At 49.2% G+C, this 20,453-nt stretch overlaps 1 protein-coding gene across 2 annotated transcripts in view; it reads right to left on the bottom strand.

The window, feature by feature from the left end:
* Nucleotides 1-1,518: 1,518 nt before the first annotated feature.
* CNGA3 (cyclic nucleotide gated channel subunit alpha 3) overlaps nt 1,519-20,453 on the bottom strand; it is a 47,349-nt gene continuing 28,414 nt past the window's right edge. For both annotated transcript variants that reach the window (XM_073897817.1, XM_073897816.1), the window contains 3 exons: nt 9,592-9,696; nt 7,284-7,390; nt 1,519-4,572 (listed from right to left, as the gene is read on the bottom strand). In XM_073897817.1, coding sequence (XP_073753918.1) covers nt 3,161-4,572; nt 7,284-7,390; nt 9,592-9,696 — 1,624 coding nt within the window. In that variant the 3' untranslated portion in view covers nt 1,519-3,160. The remainder of the gene's footprint in view (nt 4,573-7,283; nt 7,391-9,591; nt 9,697-20,453) is intronic.

Genomic DNA, 20,453 nt, shown 5'->3' with positions numbered 1-20,453 from the left:
CCTCAGGACCGGTGCCACCACACAATGCCCCTTTTCAGATAATGTCCAAAGTCCTACCTCTTCCAAACTCCTCTGAGTTCCTACAATACCAGTAACCGCCAGCAACAGCCCCCCTTCAGAGGTCTGAGTTACAGCTCCGAGGGGCTCTCCTCTGAGTACCCCTTCTCCTTTGCTCCCCCAGCCCTAAGGGTAACAGCTGCTTTCTGTAGTTACTCTGGATAACCTCAGGGCTCCCTTTATGCTCTCTCAGCCCTCCGACGCCCATTCGATTAATTCCCTCTATTTAATTCTCTTTGGTGAAACACCTAACATATTATATATTTACCTAATTTGTTTTTAGATTCTGATCTGTGAGTTATTTCCTTTTTTCTATTAAAAAAATGCTGCAATAAACATTTGTACATGCCTCTGGGTACACATATCTGAAATTTTTTTCCTATAATATGGAGCCAGAAAGGGTTGCTAGGACACAGGTATGAGAATCTTCAACTTTACTAGACAAAATTCATACCCTGCACTTCAAAGAAGCATTTTTATTTTCCATTTTGTTCATTACATTACATCTTCCCTTCCTCAGGGTATTACCAATGGCCCTGAGACCAAGAGGGAACTTCGTTGGCTTCTATTTCGTAACATCCTGGAAGAAGGGTCTGAGATGGACCTGAGTTTGCTGATAAAGCTATATTAGATCCCTGGTCCTGTTTAACTTTGATAGTTGGTACCATTAGATCTCTGAGGGCCAATGCTTCAGGGGGATGGAGCAGACGTCTCTCTTGATGAATCAATTGATTTACAAATATTTCCAGACACTTTTTATACTGGTTACTGACAAGATACTGTGTCCAGCTCTGTGTTGTTCCTTGTTGCCTAGCAGCTTTGGTATTTTCCAAGCTTGAGACGCTGGGATCTTTGCCAGGCTGGGTTCCCCAGAGCCAAAGTGTCCAGTCCTCTCATCCAAAGTCCTGCCACCTCCCACCTCCCTAGCGTTCTGCCAGACAGCCCGCATCCATCCACACCTGGGGGGTGCTCACCAATATTTCCTTCCCTTCTTGTCTCAGGGACTTTCTGTTCTGAGAAACACACACACACACACACACACACACACACACACACACACACACACACTTCCATGGGCTTAGACTCCCACAAAAGGCACCAAGAGAAGCTGTCTCCCTGTCTCCCAGCATGGCTCCCTGTGGCTGAACCCAGTGCAGTGGGAGGGATGGCCTCCAGTGGGCAGCCACAGTGGCTGGGAGAACACAAACCTTGTCTCAGGTTCCGAGACAGTGAATAGGAGTCCTGAAAACAGCCGGGGACTCAACCTCCCAACAATCTTGGCAGCTGGAGACTAATTACATGAAACCAAATTCATTTATTCCTCAAGGAAAACAATGTGATGTTTTCTGCACCCAAGGGCTTTCACAGGTTATCCCCTGTTCACCAGCACCTGTTTTACTCACTGCCTTAGACACATACCCCAGAACTAAATCTCCCCTTTGATAAAATATGAAGAAGGAGTCATTCAATATTTTTTTAATCCAGGTCTGTTTCCTGTGCAAATATAAATGTATATATAATTAATAGTTAAGGCTTTTAAAATATATGCATTTTGAGAATACATTGCTAGTTACAATTTGTTGATGGTGTGAGCTTGGATCACATCTTCCTTTAGTAGTCCTTTTAAATTCATTTTAGAAAGTTAAAATGGCTAAATGATCCATAATAAAAACCAGAAGAGACCCATATAAATCCAAAATACATACTTGAAAATGCAGCACCTTTTGTATGAACTACATTAGGGCCCAGTTATGTAGCATATGGATTATAAACTTCAAAGTTGCTGAAGCAAAATGGGGCATTTTTTTTTTTTCTGAGAAGAAAGAGGAAGCAGAAGAAGAGGAGAACTTGGAACAGCAGAGAAAGAGAGAAGGAAGGAAGGTGGGGGGAGGGAGGGAGAGAGGGAGGAGGAAAGGAAGGAGAAGGAGAAAAGAGAAGGAAACTTCACATGTGGCTTCTCTGTATCGGAGGAATGACTCACCTTTGGGTAATTTACAATGTGTACTTAAGAGAAGGATAGGCCCTTAAGGTTATAATTCATAATCATAGAGCCCAAATATAGAAACATCTTATACAATGGTAAGGGAATTCTATTTACTGGATAAAAAAAGTAAAAAGGGAGGTCCTGTCCTGGGCACACTTCCGCCTAGATGAGAGCTTTGCCACTGGATATGATTCCAAAGGAGAGTGAGGCTTCCTCTTTGCGTGGAGAGGCAGTTTGCAAAGATATGGCCTAAAGGTCTGATCTTCTGAAAGTTCTAGTTGGCAGCATCGGTTGACTAAGGACCCCCACCTCCAACCTGAAAGGCTCTCCCCTGAACATAACTCTCCCCCTCAACCCAGAACAGGCTGCCCCTGTTCCTGACTCAGGAATGAGGGGAGAGGCTGTCTTCAAACCCCTTTGGTGAATTAGAAGATGTTTCTTTCCCTCATCGAGATGTTCTCGGGGTTTCACGGGGGCCGGACGGCAGGGAGTCTGGGTTTGCTTCAAAGGCTCGAAGTGACCTCAAATGGGGCGACTTGGCTTCATCCCTTATGCTTATCACAGCATGACCAAAGGCCAGGATTTCTAGAATCCCAAAGAGCACGCTAGGAGAAATGAGATTCAGAAATGTGCCCCAAACTGTCTCGTGTAAGGTTGAATTTGAGATCCCACGTTGCACTTCTAGCTTCTGTTACATCTCCCTTGTCAGAAGGTGGTGGCGTGGGGCATGCGAGGGGGTGGATGACTAAATAATCTTCCATTTACAAGAAAATAAGTTTCAAAAGTCTAAAAGTTCCCCATGGATTAAAAACAAATAAGGGTTCTGTGCCCACACTTTCGTATTCGTGGACTGGGGACACCTCACACTGCACCAAACCCTGCCCCGTGCAAGTGTTCCATGGGGATATCACAATAACCTGCCACTTAACTGGGGCTGACAGGATGAGCCCCCCTTCCTAAATGAGGAAACTGAGGCTCTCTCCCAGGGCCACATGGCCTACAAAGGGTAAGGAGAACGGGAATGCAACCTCACCGAGTCCTGGGCCGTTTATCTGCGGTCGCTGTGCATCACACCAACGGCTGACTCTGGGAAGGAGGACACGCATGGACCTCTGCCTCTCACTCTTGTTTGGTCTCTGTTTTCTCAGCCTCCCCAGGAGCACCCCCGTCAGACCGAGGGTCACTCCCACAGATCTTCACCTGGCTTTCCAGGTGACTGAGACGCTGCTTCACTTTCATCTGGGTGGCGTTATACTCAGCCAGGAGCCGTGCAAACCTGGTCTGCAGGGTGTCCAGGGAGGATTCCAGGTGCTCCACCTTCTCCTCGATATCCTTGGGGTCTGCTCCGGCCTTGGCCAGGTCCTCATCAATCAGGTTGTCCTTCAACAGGATCTGCCGTCCCTTCTCCTCCAGGGCCTTCTTGGCTTCCGGGTATTCGGTGAGAGCCTCCATCAGATCATCCTTGGAAAGGCAGAACAGGTCTGAGTAGCCGATGCTCCTGATGTTGGCTGTCCTGCGGTTCCCTGACTTGCTCCCCTTGATGTTTAAGATGCTGATCTCCCCAAAGTAACCCCCATCACTCAGGACCACGAACTGGGTGATCCCATCATCAGCCACCACAGCCAGCTTGCCCTCTTTGATGATGTACATCTCCCTCCCGATGTCCCCCTTCTTGCAGATGTAATCGCCTGGGCTGAACACTGCAGGCCGCAGCTTGAGCACAAGCTCTACCAGCAGCCCTGCCTCACAGTCTTGGAAGATGCAGACCTTCTTCAGAGTGTCCAGGTGCACATTGATGGCGATCTCGGCCTTCAGTTTGTCTGGGAGACTCTTGAGCACCTCCTTCTCATCCACCGTCTTCTTGTTGGCCCACAGGTAGTCAAACCACCGGATCACCCGTGTCTCCAAGTCCTTGGTCACCTTGCGGAATTGCATGTACTGCTTAATAGAGTCAATCTTGGCCTGAAACTCGGCCCGTGAAGCATTCATGTTCGAGATCATGGAGCCCACATTGCCAACAATGGTGGCAAAAATCAGGACGCCCACTAGGAAGTCTATGACCACAAACAGATACTCCTCATCTTTCACAGGGGGTGGGGTCTCCCCGATGGTGGTCAGGGTCAAGGTGGACCAATAGAAACTGTAAATGTATTTCCTGGAAAGGCGTCCATACTCTGGGTTTGAGATGTTTGGATAGACCCAGGAATCTGTCCCAAAACCAATGAACTTGGAAATGGCAAAGTAGATGCAGGCATTCCAGTGGATGATAATGACGATGTACAAGACCAAGTTCCCGATCCTGAACAAATTGGGGTAGTTGGTCCTTGTCTCTGTGCGGTCGAAGAACTCAAAGAGCCGGGCAAACTTCAATAGGCGGTTGAACCTCAGTTCTGGGTAGTTTATACCGAACTTAAAATAAGCCAGGTCTGTGGGGACCAGGGACAACATGTCCAGCTTGAAATGCACGGTCTTTGTGTAATTCTTCCAAAGCCTCTGGGCATCCCTGACCATCAAGCCTTGCTCAAGGAAGCCTAAAGAAAAAGACGGAGGTCACTTGGGCATTAAAGAGGCTGTTTTTTTTGACCGTGGCCCACAGGAAAATATTTTACACTGTAACTAAAGAAGACGTAGTTATACATACATGACAGAAACAATTTCAAAAACCACATTTACCTCTTACTACGAAAATGCACTCTGATATTTTCTCATCTATGATATTCCGACCTATTTTATTCAGTTAGAAATGTATATTAATTGGCTAAATTTGAATGTGGACTGCTGTTAGATGATAGCAAGGAATGATTATTAAATTTTAAAAGATAAATGGATGTGTTAAATATATATATTTAAGTTTATTTATGTAATCTCTACACCCAATGTGGGGCGTGAACCCACCATGACCCCAAGATCAAGAGCCTCATGCTCTTCTGACTGAGCCAGCCAGGAGCCTCTGGACATTATATTTTTAAAATGCGTCCTTTAAAGTTAGAGATACATGTTAAAGTGGTTACTGTCTGAGATTGGCTTTAAAATACTCCCGCCAAGAAAAGGGTGTGGGGGAAGAGCAAAATGTTGGTAACTGCTGAAGCTGGGTGAAGGTACATGGGGGTTCATAATACTACTGTCTCTGATTTTGTATTTGTTTGAAAATATTAATGATAAAAACTGTAGAAGCACATGGCCTATCAAACTGATTTCACCAGCCACCAATGGACCATGACCTGCTTTTTAAAAACATTGCCTATGGAAGCAGTAGCTCTCCTTTCTGGCTGCACATTACTGTCACCCCAAGGGCTCTGAAAACATATGCAGCATCAGACTGGTCTGGAGCTGAGCTGGACATCGGAGAGCCATGAGGTGTTATTACTGGTAAAATCAGTCAAGTAGGCTGAGATTTGCATTCTTCTTCTTCTTTTTTTTCCCCCAAACATTTTCAAACATGCACAAAAGTAAAGAGGATGATATGATGAATGTCTTTTAGAATTTGGTAAGCATCAGACTCATACTGAGGGTTCTGTGAAACCCAGAGTCTGGGCCATCCCCACCGCTGGTTCCAGAGGTCTGGGGTCTACTTCTAACAAGTCTAGATGCTGCTGCTGCTGATCCAGGGTCACACTTTGAGGGCTAGCTGGAGGCAGGACTACCCCCTTTGTGAAAAGCAAGCATCAAGTTTGTGATCACATGGTAGGGACACCCTGCCTCCCAGGCCCTAATTTTCTGTTTCGTTCTTTGGTTACCATTGTGTTTGTTGAGCCCCTAGATCACTCCACAGCACTCCTAGCACCTTGGGACTCCTCCCTACTTCCTTAATAATGTCCTCTCTTGATTCTGGAGATTTTTTTCCCTTTCAAGTATGACCCATGGCCACTTGGTTTCTGTGCCTATCTGCCTTCCCCCCCCCCCCCGAGGCTTCCTGCTGAATCTTAGATTGCCAGCGATAGTACCAAAGCACGGAAAGGGGTGGGATCCCTGTCTGAGTGGGGGTGACTTGTCCCACTGAAGCTTGGTTGAAACAGGAATAGCTGGCTCGATGACTCGGGGCACCCGTGGAGCTCTCGTGTCAAGGTGGGCTTATGTGACCACGAAGTGGCAGACCACCACTTCCCCTCAGAAGAGCAGGAGATACTGTCACTCATGCAAGCCTCAAGCTGCATATTTGAGGTCTTCTTCTTTTTAAAAGATTTATTTATTTATTTAAGAGAGAGTGCACATGAGCAGGGCGAGCAACAGACGGAGAGGGAGACAAGCAGACTCCCTGCTGAGTGGGGAGCAAGACAGAGCTTGATCCCAGGGCCCTGAGATCATGACCTGAGCCGAAATCAAGAGTCGGATGCTTAGCTGACTAAGCCACCCAGGCGCCCCAGAGGTCTTCTAACTTATGATGCTGGGCACTGCGGAGATTCAGGGAGTGCCAGTGGGGCACTTTGGGCCAGTCACTCAGCATCTCTGGGCCTCAGTTTCTAAATCAGCAAGATGGAGGTAATCATGCCTGCACTTCCTGTCTCATGCAGCAGTTCTCATGAGAAACCGAGAGGTGCTTGAAATGCTTTGTACACCATGAAGCCATAAGGGAGGCTTGCTGCTGTGATGTGGTGGTGTTTATATTGGCAACTATGGCAAGGCTTTCAGCTCCAAAATCTTGAAAGTGACAAGCCGGGCCCCTGCCAGCTGATGTGATGTCTTCGTGCAGATTAGAAAAAGGTGCCCCAAGGATATACGGCTTGGACCCTCAGACATGGGGGGCTCTTAGCCCCCACCCACAACCAGAGGCGATCTGAGGGAAGTCATCCTCCTCTCGGGCCCTGTTTCTGATTTTATTCCTGCATACATCTAAAACCACGGAGTGACATGTCTTGGATCCTCCGACTGTCCAGAAAAAGGAACTCCAAGATTGATGGAGCTCTCCCTCCTGTTTCCTGCCATATTGAATCGTCGCTGCAGGAGGGGTCCTTTGAGAGACGACAGGTTGGCCTTATTTCATAGGTGATACAAATGAGGCCCAGAGAGACAACTCGACTGGCTCAAGGTCCCACAGCTCGTTGGGACAGCAGAGACCAGAACCCAGGTGCCCTGACCTCTGCTAAAGGGCCACTGTAGAGGGGGCTCTCGTGGTCAGGGGGAGGTGAGGCCCGCCATTCTGGAACTCCTGAACCTGCCCTGTGGTCCCCGTGGTCCTCTTCCTGATGCATGAGGGGGCCCTGTGGCCTGGCCCAGAGAAGTCCCTGGGCCCGGACCCACTCACCTGTCCGGGCTCGCACCAGCACATCCAAGCCATAGAGGACATCTGCCGAGTAGTCCAGGACCAGCCACAGCATCACGTGCTCGGACTGTAGCTCATCGAAACAGGCCCTAAGCAAGCGAGGGAAGGAGTGCACGTGTCGGGGGGCTGGTCCGAAGCAGTCACTGGCTCCGGGCTGAACACAGTGGCGTTCATCTTGGAATCAGCCCTGCCTGCCAGGGTGTGTGCCCCAGCGTTATCTCCCCAGGCTCTGAGGAGGACACCAGCTCTGAGAAGCTTTTCTGCCCCAAACAGTGAGCCCTGTGGCCTCTCAACGGTAAGGTCCGGGATGCCAGGAGGGACAGTTCTTCTAGGCCTCACTGGTGGAGTCATGTGCAGAGACAGAGCACTTGACCCTTCTGGGGCTAAAGGCCAACAAAACTAGAGGAATTTCTCAGAAATTAACAACGGAACAAGCCAGTAAATATTTTCTGCTTTCTAGATCCTTATGCTCACTATTTCTCATACAGACAATATCCCCTAAACACCCCTCTTCACCTCAAAAGAGCAGCAGCTGGGGCCTGCAGCTCCTCAGCAACCGGAACCCCCTGATGCCTCCGCAGAATGGCAGCCTCCCTGCAGCCCCAGCACCCCCACTCACACAGGAGCGGCTTGCCCGCTTATCCCCATCCTGCAGGTGGGCTAGCAGCGACCCCAAGTTCTCCCCCTTCTCACGCCCACACTTCCCCCCAGAAGAGCAGGAGATACCCCCACCTTGCTCAGATAATCCCCAAAGCCCCCACTTACACTCAGATAGTAGCATGTCTCCTCCCCATCCCCAAGAAGCAGCAGCTGTCTCTCTCGCAGCCTTGCTCAGGATTGCTGCAGAGTCCCCTTGCCTTCCCCGCACCTCCTCAACCCACCCTCAGAAGAGCAGTAGCTCAGCCCGCGTCCTTGTCTTGTAGGCCTGCTGGGAAGGGCCCTGCACCCCGTCAAACCCCGTCACTTACTCTCAGGGAGTAGCAGCTCCCCCCTTCCTTCCCTGAAGCTTGCTTGGAAAAGCCCCACGGCCTCCTGCGTACTTCCAGAAGAGCAGCACCTCTTGCCTCCCTGTCCTCCAACTGCTTGCTCAGGAGCTTCCCCGTTTACCTCCTGCCCCCTCAGAAGGGTAGCCTCTCCCTTCCCCTCCAGAGTGCCCAAAGCCTCAGCTGCCATGGGAAGGCCCATACTCACCCCTGCAGGCCTCTGTCATGAGCTGGCGCAGGAAGGCTGCAAAGCCCAGCACTCAGGAAACACAGCCTCTTCTCCCTGCACCCTTGCCCGGCACCTCACTCAGGCCGCAGACTCCCACCAACGCCATCAGAGGAGAGACAAGGTATCCCTACCTCTCTCTCCTACAGACTTTCTCAGAAATGCCCCACAGCCCCTGCGTGTCCACGGACAGCAGCAGCCGGCCCTGCCTCCCTGGCCTGCAGCTTGCCCAGGGATGCTCAAAGGTCCTGTTTGCCCTCAGGAGAACAGAGCCCCTTGGCACCCCCCATCCTGTACTCTTGCTCAGGGAAGCCCAGACCCCCAGCTTACCTTCAGAGGAGCAGCATCCTGCCCCTGTATTGCCATGCAGCAGATTTCCTAGGAGACCCTAAACCCTCCCTCGCCTGATCCCTTATTAGAGGAGTTAGCAGCTCACCCTGCACCTGCCTCCTACAGCTTGCTTAGGAAAGTTCCAGAGCCTCCAGCTCTCCCCAGAAGAGCAACAGCTTGCCTTGCATCCCAAAAGTACATTTGCGGGGGAACTTCCCGAAGCCCACATCTACCCTCGCCCTGCATCCCTGTCCTGCAGGCCTTCTCAGGAGCACCCCAAAGGCCCCGGCTGCCCTCACAAGGGCAGCAGCTTGCCCCCCAGCACTGCAGCTTGCTTGGGGAGACCCACAGCCCACAGCTTACAGTCAGAGAACTGTGCCCTTCCCTTCTGTCCTTGTCCTGTTGCTGCTCAGGAATGCCCAACCCCCACCCACTTCCCCTCGGAAGAGTAGCTACTCGCCCCTGCATCTTCCTCCTACAGCTGGATTAAGAATGTTCGACAGGACCCTCGCTGTCCATAACAAGCACAGGTCCTCACCAGTGCTTCAGAGAACTCTGATGGTACGCTTTCAGATCCTCCTTATTGATGGAGAAGCGGGTACACTCAGTTGGATGGTGGCCATGTGGCGCCCAGAAATCCAGTCCCCTGAGTGGGACCCAGAGCTCTCTCTTGAGGCCTGACTGCCCTCACCCTTCCTGGACCCTCCACCCTTACCCGCTCCTTGTGTGGATACCCTGCCCCTGCCCCTACCTGCACACCAGAAGACACCAGTTATAGAAGACAGGCAGAGCAATGATAGTCAACCAGCGGTAGTACATGTTGCCGGAGGGGTCCACCACCACGCTGTCCTTGTTTCTGGAAACATCGACACACAAACAATGCAGCGTGTTGAAAGATCACAACATTGGACAGTCTTCGAGATTCAGTTTAGCTTAGAGACCCTACGGCAACTGCAGGCTAAACTCAAGAGACACGTTCTGTCAGTCTCGGGGAGTCACATGGGGTATCCCTACATGGGGGCACAGGCTGGGAGAGGGCAGACTCTGGAGGTCCTTCCTTCCTAGCTCAGCTCCTCAGGGAGCCACAGCTGACAATAAAATCATGGTGATGACATTCCCATGTGCCCATGGTATCACCCATGTCCTTCAGCATGCTGGGAATCAAATGCAGCATGGTAATGTTGGAACCATCTGGGGGAGCTCTGTGAAAACGCTGATTCCCAGGGCCCACCCAGAACCCTCCAGGGCTGGGGCTGGAGATGTGCATTTACACACTGCCCAGTGGTTCTGAAGCAGTGCATTCGGGAGCTAATCGCATTTGGGCAGATGATCTGAAGACTCATGTCCAGGCGCTTGGATCCTGTCTCCCCATCAAAAACCAACTAGCCTGGGAATCATCTAGGTTATGTGGGCCAACACTGAAGGAAGCAACAGCTTAGGGTGCTTTCTGTTTTTATTTTCAGGATTTTCTGAGGATTAGAGTTTAGAGGTGGTGCTGGAGATTCTTCTTTTTCTTTGGGGCCATGTGTCTTCTCTCCCACCCCATAAGCCCCACAAGCTGGCCCAGGCCTGCAGAGCTGCGCCCATGCCCCGGAGGAGACGCTGGGATGTCTTTCTGCCTTTGCCTGGACTCAGCGGGTGCAAGATCAACAGCTCACTGACAGGGCTTTGGAATGTTCCCAACGCACATCACCGCTGGGTTTGGAGTGAAGTTTGAGAATACAGTATTTCCTAGTGCCCAGGAGTAGGCCTCAGCTTACCCCGACCGTACAGACCAACAGAATGTGGGGTGGGGGTGCACAGGAGCAGGCTCACAGGGACAGCCCCTAGTTGCTCACCCAAGGCTGCAGACAGCCCTCTGAACCTATAAGCCCCCTCTGGGTGCTCAGAGCTGGGGCAGGACTCTCCCTGCAGAGTGGGCCCCTCACACCACCTCAGGAAGCCTGATCCCCACCTGGGACCAACTCCGCTCCCACACCACTAAGCAGCCCCTCTCCAGAGCCGACGCCAAGGCCTGACGGCGCGGTTCTCCGACTCCCAGGACCCAGGGATGGGCCAGGCCTGCTGTGATCTCTGCACCCCCTCGTTGGAGGCAGCTCTTCTCAGTACTTACTCCTCTTGTTTTGAGCAGTTTTTCTCTTTCTCTTCCTTTTTCTCCTTCTCCTCCTTTTTCGCCTTGTCACTGGATGATACAGGGGGACATTTAGCAATTTCCACAGGCCAAGGACACTACTCCTACCACAGTGGAGAGGGTGGGCAACAGTCACAAGGAGGAGAGGGCGCGGTGTAGGAAATGGATAGATCTAGAACCCTGGGATGAAATGAGGTTACTGATTTTATTGCTTGGTGGTTTGAGGTAAACCACCCCCCTTAAAGCATACACCGTATATGTTAAAGTATCCATAGTGGTCCAGTTTAATGTTCTACAATTTCTGACCGACTTTCATGAGCCCCTGGGAAGTCACAAAGAGCTTGAGACCAGAGACATTTTGAGGTAAAGGGAAATGAACCCACATCCACACATTGGGGGCAGAAAAGTCACCTGGAGTTTCGGAAGTCACATGTACTGAAGGGAAGGGCATGGCTTGTTGGCTGTTCTCAAAACCCACCTGTGTATCAAATGAAAGCCTGGCCCTCAATGAGGAAGCCAGGGAAGGAGAAGGGAAGCAAAATACACACAGGCAGGAACAGGTCTGCCATCAAATGGCAAATCTTAGAGTCGTCTGAGGCAAATGCCGCCATGTTCAGAGACTTATCTAGACGTTGCTGGACAGTGAGGCTGGGGGGCTGAATAGTCCCCTTCCATCTACATCTGCAGGGAGGTCCTGTGAGTGCAGGTGTCTCCTCAACACATGGCTTGACTCTGCTTCCTCTTTATGGCACATCTTTATGCGTTAGCACTATTACAAACCTTGTCTGTTAATAGTTACACGAGGTCTGCAAGGCAGGCTTTATTGCTCATGGAAGGGTTGAGGAAACCAAGTGGAAAGGTAATGGACCCTGCCTGCCTCCGGGGAACCCACCAGAATCATCCACAGGCTCCTCTGATCCCCCTATTCCGCGTCCTGGAGGAAGGCCCCGGTTGAGAATAAGCACCTGTTAATTAAACACTCATTGAAAAAGACCAATATGTTTTACACAGCACTTCCTAAGGAAGTTATCAAGGATGGGTGCAAACATGCATACGGAAAAGTAACAACCACCATTATTTCTAACAGTCAAAAGCATAAGCAATCTAATCCTGCAACAGGAGGAGATTTGTCAACACTGGAATTCTATGAGGCCCCTCAAAATGACGTTGCAGAGGAGTATTTGATGACACAGGAAAACATTTCTAATATTTTGCCAAGTGAAAAGCAGACTGCAATAAAAGCTCAGAATAATAGCTGCATGACCTTTCTATTGCTGCCAGAACAAACCGTCACCAATTATGGCTTAAAACAACCCAAGCCACAGATCTGTAGGTCAGAAGTCTGGTATGGGTCTCCCCGTAGTGGAATTGAGGTGTGGGCAGGGCTGTGATCCTTTCTGAGGATTCCAGGAGAGAAGCTGTTTCCTGCTCATTTGGATTGTTGGTGGAATTTAATTCCTTGCAAATAGAGGACCAAGATCCTCTTTTTCTTGCTGGCTGTAAGCCGAGGGCATTCCCAGCTTTTAGAGGCTGTTGCAACCTTGGTTCATGGCATCCTTCTTCTATGGTCAAAGCCAGCAACAGCAGGTGGAGTCCTTCTCCAGATACCATCTCTCTGGTTCTCGGCAGCTGGAAAGATTCTCCATTTTCAAGGATGCATGTGATTAGACCGGGCCCACCTTGATAATCCAGGATAATCTCCCCATCTCAGGGTCCTGAAATCTAATCACATCTGCAAAGTCCCTTTTGCTGTGTGAGGTAATGTAGTCATAGGAGGTGAGGATTAAGGCATGGACATTCGGGGGAGCCATTGTGCCACCTACCCCAGTCTGTCCCTTGGCCCTCAAACATTTACATCCATCCCATGGGCTAAATTCATTCACCCTCATTCCAAGACCCCCCAAAGTTTCATCCCATTAAAGCATCAATTCAGAGTCCAAAAGTCTCATCAGCTCAAAAGTCCCAAATCTTATCATCTAAACCAGGTATGGGTGAGACTCTGGGTGTGAGTCGCTCTACTTGTGAACCTGTGAAACTAAAACAAATCATCTGCTCCAGAGGTACCATGGGAGGGCAAGTATAGGATATCAGTTATAGATATTCTGGTTCACAAAGGGAGAAGAACAAAGGACAAGAGCGTGACTGGTCCCAAGCGATTTTGAAATCCAGCAGGGCAACAGCCATTCTGTCTCAAGGCCCGAGATAATCCTCTGTGGTTTTCATGCTTCCATCCTCTGGGCTCAAGGCTCTGCCCTCTGAGCTATCCTTTCTTCCTCCTTAAAGGGAGCACCTGTCTGTTTGTAGCTGAATATTCTAATCAACTTGTTTCCTGCATCTAGAATTTAGCAGTCCCACAGTCCCCCTCCATTTCATGCTGTTTCTGCCCCTTCAGGTCCAAGCTGGCCATGTTTCAGGTGGCAGAAAATCTTCCAGAACATTCCAGGTCATGTGTATCAGAGGGATTCACTGTGCTAGACAAGTGGTTCATCCACAGATCTGTCTGAGAAATCCCTTCTCTATCTTTGGCTTTTGCCGGGATGGCAGAGGGAAGCTATGAGTCACACCTTTCATCTCTTTAGGGAGTCTTTTGTTGAACTCAGAACTTTGGATCTTTCTGAGGTATTAGCAAAAGGTTGTTCAGCCACACCCTCAACATTTTCTCAAAACATGCTTTCCTGACAGTTTTTAAAATTTAGTATCTTTTCCATGTGAGTAGGCTGAGGATTTCCAAATTCGTGAAGTCCTGTTTCCTTCTTTTTTTTAAAAGATTTTATTTATTTATTTGAGAGAGAGAGAATGAGAGATAGAGAGCACGAGAGGGAAGAGGGTCAGAGGGAGAAGCAGACTCCCTGCTGAGCAGGGAGCCCAATATGGGACTCGATCCCGGGACTCCAGGATCATGACCTGAGCCGAAGGCAGTCGCTTAACCAACTGAGCCACCCAGGCCCCCTGTTTCCTTCTTGTTCACCGTTCTTCCCTCAACGTATCTCTCTCCTCTTGGGTTTTACCATAAGCAGCAAGAAGATACCAGGCTGGACCTTCAACACCTTTGGTTGGAAATACCCAGTAAATATTCAAGCTCATTGCCTACAAGTTCTGCTTTCCACCCTTCCTGCAGGACATAATTGCACTAAGCTTTCTGCCACCATGAGGCAATAATTCCCCTTTCTCCAGTTTCCAATAGCCTGCCCCTCAGTTTTTTGCGAGTCCTCACCAGCAGCATCCTTAAAGCCCCGGGTCCCTACTAATAGTCTGTTTACAGTCATTCCAGCAACAAGGTTGCTTCTGAGTCCTCATCAGCAGAGTCTTTAATGTCCATATTTCTACCACCAACCTATTCAACCAGTCTAGGTTTTTTTGTTTTGTTTTGTTTTGTTTTTGTTATGCTCCTCAGAATTCTTCTGGAGTCTTCTCCGAAGCCACTCCTGCACTGTTTGGTATTTGTTTCAGCAGTAGCCCCCTCCTGGTATCAAAAGCTTGCATTACTAGTTTTCTACCGCTGCCATAACAAATCACCAAGAACATAGAGGCTTAAAACAAGCCATGTGTGTTATCTTATAGTTCTGTAGATCAGAAGTCTGGTACAAGTCTGATGGGACAAAAATCAAGGGGCGGGCAAGCTGTGTTTCTTTCTGGAGGCCCTGGGGGAGAATCTGTTTCCTGCTCACTGGGGTTATTGGCAGTGCGTTCCATTCCTTGAAGCTGTAGGACCAAAGTCCCTGTGTTCTTGCTGCTGAAAATGGAGGGGGCTATTCCCAGCTTTGTGAGGCTGCTGTATGCCTTGCCTGGTGTCCCCCTTTCTCCTTCTTCAAAGCCAGCAGTTGCGGGTTGGGTCCTTCTCACACTGAAAATCCCTCTTGTTCCTCCTTCCATCTCATCTCACAGACCCACTCTTCTTCTCCCCTTTCTGCTTTTAAGGACTCATGTGATTACACTGGGCTTGCTTGGTAATCCAGGATAATCTCCAAGGTCTTCAAATTTAATCACACTTACAAAGTTCCCTTTGCCATATAAGGTAATCTCTCCACAGGTTCCAGAGATTAGGATGTAGCCATCTTTAGGGAGGCGGTACTGAAATTGTTCTGCTTACCTCGCTAGTCAGTATTTATTGGGCACTTACTATGGACCAGGTACTGTTCTAATCATTGTACATGTACTCACATATTTAGTCTTCACACAACCCTGCAAGTAAGACATTAACACAAACCCTATTTTACAAGTCAGGAAACATGCACAGAGAGGTCAGGTAACTTGACCAAGGTCACAAAGCTCTTTGTGGCTGAATTGGGATACAAATGCACCTAACCAGCATATATGTATTGAAAGTACATATAGAGAGAGATGATATATATTGATCGCAATATATATCTATATATCATATATGTAATTATGTGTAATTATAATAATAAAAATAATTATTATATAGGATATATAATAATTATAATATAGTATATACCAGTATATACATTATATATTTTTATATAATATATTCATTCTTTCTATGTATGTATGTATCTATCTATCTATCATCTATCTATCTATTCAGTATATATAGAAAAACTTGGAGGGCTATTTCCCAACATGTTAAGAGGGGTTATCTCCGATAATGGGATTCCACTACTAAAACGAAGTATATTTTTTAAGGGTATATGCTCATGGGTGCTTTTCTGTTTTCCAAGTTTTTGAAAGTGAGTGCATAAATAAATCGAATAAAAATAAAAAAGTATTAAACTTATTAAATGAGAAGAGCAAAGACAGTCACCCATCTTCCGGCCTCTTGACTCAACTATGCATTGTCCCTTGAAGGGTTTACCGCCACTGGTCTTAATGTCAAGGCACCAGCAGAGGGCGCTGCCCACAAGCTTATCAGGCAAGCTTAGACCGGCTGGGAGTTTAATTACACCAGGCCAGGATGTGTGGCTGGGGGTTACAGGCCTTGGCCTTTTCCCTAGTTATCAACCTGCTGTGGGCCTATGAAAGACGCAGCGCCATCCAACTGCATCTCTGAATCCACCCAGCACTGCCCTGAAAGACCTATACAGAGCCGCAAAACAACGCCAGTTTGGGCTGGGAGCGGTTTGCTCCGGGAGAGAGAAAAATGATTCAGGACCCATTAAGACGAAGTGAAAATGCCAGAAACGTGGTGGAAGAATGGGGAAGGATGTCCGTAAGAGTTATTTCTGTAACTCTGTGCCCAGATGGTCACATTTTGGGACAGTCCCCAATTTTGTCCCTTGATCCCTGGACTGCAGTGTGGATCCAGGATTCGAACCCGTCTGAAAAGATGTGTAAGAGCCTGATGCAGCCAACACTATCCCCCTCCATCCTCGTCTACATCCCAGCCCCAGAACAGGGAAGGCTAGAGACCAGCAGGACCTCTGTCCATGCTTTCCAGTGCCCTGAGCCTTTCTCAGATTGCAGGACCCAACACCAGGGTTTCAAGGGTGTTTAATATCAAGCTTGGCTTAGATCAAGCACATATCACAATAGCTGCTGTTTTGCAGATTAAATAATTTCATTTATCTTGACTGCTGGCATTTGAGTCTCGGGATTGGATATCGATATTTATGCAAGCAAAATGCAACTAAGTTTCATGGAGGAAAATGGGAAAAACTTCTTTCCAAGGAACAAAGGGAAATAAGAAAAAGTCTTGGCACATTTCTCTTTCAAATGGAAGTCAGGAAATTCAGATTTCTTGCTGATTATTGATGGTTTTTTCCCTAAGCTCCAACTGAGACTTCCTCCCGTGCCTACCCCCATGGTACTCCATAAAGAAGGCTGGAGAATGGTGCGCGCGCGCGCGCACACACACACACACATGCTAACACACGTGTAAGATCACACACATGCACACACCCTCCCTGGACGCTTGAGTGGCACTTGCCAGAATCATACCTCAAACTGATCTGCCAGCTCAACATCTGGTGATAAAAAGTAATTACAGCAGGTCACCATTTCAAGAGGCTAGTCTCTGGAAATATTTAATTTTCCTCTTCCCACTGTCCTGATCACACGCTCCAAATTGGCCTGGATTGGCCTTAGGGTAGGGCATTTCACTGGGACCCCCTGGAGCTTGAGGTTGTAGAAAGGAAAATGCATTCTCATCATGAAGGAGAATATGCACAGCTCTGTAAAGGAACTCAGAGTTTGCACCCTCAAATACGTAGCGATAGAAGATGTCAAGACTTAAGACATTTATGCAATTCAACCCCTTTGCATTATAGATGAGAAAAATGAGGGGAAGAGAGAACATGGCTTGCTCCAAGAAGTCATACGGACCAGGTCCCTTCCCCATTTGTCCACAGGGATGGTATTTGGATGAAAGGAACGGGATTCTAGTCTAGCGGTGTCCCGGGAAGCAGACGTGTTTGAGCAGGGAGGTGGAGCCGGGGCATCTACGGGAAGGAAGGTGGCCGGTGGGACCAGGGAAAGCAAGGGGACTCTGCTGGGGAGCAGAGGTACTCACTCCTCTGAGTTGTTGCAGGTGTTGGTGTTGTTTCTGGCCAGGGGCCAGCCACTGCAGGGAAGTAAACAGAATGCAGCATGGGAATCGGAGCTCAGTTCCAACTGCTGGGGATCATTCGCCCTAGGTGGTTATCCGGGCACCCTACCCCTGTGCCCTGGGCCTTTCCACACAGCTTGAAGCATCCAGAACAAACACTTTTTTGTGACTGGTTAGCTGTAGTAAAGCCTTGTGGGAAGAGAGGATGAACTTTTGGCTAACCTGAGTCTTCTGAATAAACTAGAGTTGCTATGTGAATCCCACCCAATCCTGGCCTCGCGTTCCACTCAATTTCATTCAGTTTAAACCATGTGCCGGGCAGTGTGCCAGGAGCTACGAGGAGCACAGACATGAAGCCGAGTTGCACCTGCCATCGGGGGTGCACTCAGATGAAGCGGCTGAGCACCTTCAGCAGCCGCAGCAACCTGCTCCCCTCATCTGCGCGGGCAGGGCTCTCAGAAGGCGCCCTCCCCCCACCTTGAAAATGCAATCACAGCAGCTGCATCTGACTTGATTTGCAGGGCGAAAAGTAGACCCCACGTGGACAGAACTGTCCTAGTTTTGAGTCTATCTTGCCCTGGGCCCTTGTCCCCACATTAATCTTAACACTTCCAAGCCTGCCACCCTGGTCTCTTTAAGAACTGGGTAGAGAGTGGAGGCTGGTTGCGCACCCAACTGCACGTTTATTTAAAGCTGAATCGCTGGCGCCTGGGTGGCTCAGTCGTTAAGCGTCTGCCTTCAGCTCAGGTCATGATCCCAGTGTCCTCGGATCGAGCCCCGCATCAGGCTCCCTGCTCGGCGGGAGGCCTGCTTCTCCCTCTCTCACTCCCACTGCTTGTGTTCCTGCTCTCGGTGTCTCTCTTCTATGAAATAAACAACATCTTTAAAAAAAAAAAAATAAAGCTGAATTGAGCAGTCCTCCTTCTTGGTGTTCTCTAGGAAAAGGCATTACCTCCTAGGACTCGGTTGCTAATACATGTGTTGTTGACACAGCTAGTTTAAGAAAGCCAGCGTGGCCTCAAGCTGCCTGTCTATCGTCACTGCAGACCATTCACAGAGGACAGCCAGGACCAAAGCCGCTGGCTGGTGATACTCCTGCCTGGCTCTCAGGGAGCCTCTTCTCTTCTATGATGTTAAACATCGAGCCAAATGCCATTCCGGTACTTCTGCTCACCCCTGCTCAAGTCTCCCTCCTTCTCACCATCCAGGATGTGGCTCTAACTGTCTTGGGAGAGGTTCTGATCATCACAAAGTGCCCCGAGGAATTTCCCAACCCCTGTGAAATTGGGAAAGAAAGTGTAGCTCCCTGCGATATAATGGCCTGTGTTTACCACATCTCTGTGTCTGGGGTCTCTGAAGGCCAAACCAACAGAATGACCAAGACCTGTCTTTGCATACATTCTGCTTTGCCAATGGGATTCGCCTGGAAAATCCCAAGTCTTCCTCCCTCAGGAAGCCTCCCTGATTGATCAGCCACCATCCTGCACCATCGCATACACCTACCCACTCTGAACCCTCAGGTGAGTGACCAGGCCTCTGAGGTAGAGTTGGGACCTGACCCTGATGAGGTCCTAGCTCAACCCTCTGCTCATCTGGTCACACTGGGAAATGGACAAAGAAGCCAATGTTCATCTTCATTAGGCTAAGTTTGTAGAGAAGATAATTTGATCATGTTAGCAAAGAAGTCTTTGCTTGCCCACCAGGAACTGAAGCAATCTGGCTGGCTCGGTAGCAAACCTCTCTCCCCTCCTCCTCCTCTGTCTTCTCTTCTTCCTTATCTGCCATCCCTCCTTCCTTTCTGGCTCAGCAGCCAACAGCACACAGGCCTTATAGTCACGGAGCCCCCTCTCGGTCTAGGATGCCTGGCCCTGGGAACCTGGGATGGCCCTGCACATGTCCCCACCAGCACCCAGGCCCTCCGCGGTCCCTTCCCAAGCCCAGAAAGCCTGAGGTTTTGTGGTCCAAGCCCAGGTGAAAACGTGAGCCCAAAAATGCCAGGCCTTTGCATCTCAGCCAGCAATTCCCATGCCTTTCCCAGCAGGGAGACTAAATGTTCCTCTCCTAGAGTGGTTGCTAGCAAGAAATTTCCTTGAACTCTCATATTTTATCTTAAATATGCTTGTATATTTTGCAATCTACTGCATAATCTACAATAAGCCTACAACACAAACATACAAACATGGAAGCAAAATGGAAGCACCCGGAAGATCCATCCTGCTTCCTCTGAGGCTGCATGACCTTCCCTCCCCAGGGGCCCTTGGATGCCTGTTTGAGCCACTCACACCTGAGCCCTTCTTCTGCTCATTTGACACAAAAACACGAAGGATTTTCTCTAGCAATTATATAAGGACCACCTGCTCTGCAACAACCATGCTTGTTTTCACCTTTACATCTTATAAATCTTGGCCTTAGAGAATTCAGCCAAAAGATCTTTCTAAGCCCCCTTTTTCAGAAAGCAGATTCTGAGCAAGAGGCTTCCTGTTGAGAGGCTCAGAGGTGATCAGCTTCCCCCTCCATACCTTACCTCTCTTCCTCTCTGACTGCCTAGAGGGTCCTAAAGAGACTTCTGTCGCTCAGTGTCACTGGATTCAACCTGTGGTGGCCCAGTGGTCTCCCTGCTGACCACAGGCTGGGGAGACTTCCCAAGAACAAGAGAGGAGGTGAGGCAGCAGCTCTGTGTATGGGATGTGTGTGTGTGTGGGGGGGTCAGTAAGTCAGCACCTGCAGATTTCCCTCAAATGTCTGCACCAGCCACAGCCCCCAGTCAGGTGGTGGGCCATGCATGAAGATGCTCAGAGCCCTTGTTCTGCAGACCCTTCTCCTACCAAAAAGCTAACACTCTCCCCACGCCCCACCCTACCCCACCTACACTCCCCACTCCCATAGTTCCTATCCTGATCTGGGATATGGATGGCTCCTCTTGAACATTCTGACCAACCTTCAGACCTTCCTCCCAGAAGATTGTATGTAAACCTATGCA

The sequence above is a fragment of the Callorhinus ursinus genome, unplaced genomic scaffold, assembly GCF_003265705.2.
Source record: "Callorhinus ursinus isolate GAN/ISIS: 27379988/994484 unplaced genomic scaffold, GSC_fseal_2.0 scaffold10, whole genome shotgun sequence".
NCBI lineage: Eukaryota > Metazoa > Chordata > Mammalia > Carnivora > Otariidae > Callorhinus > Callorhinus ursinus.
The sequence above is the reverse complement of the archived record's forward strand: the minus strand, read 5'-3'. Positions and strand labels throughout refer to the sequence as shown.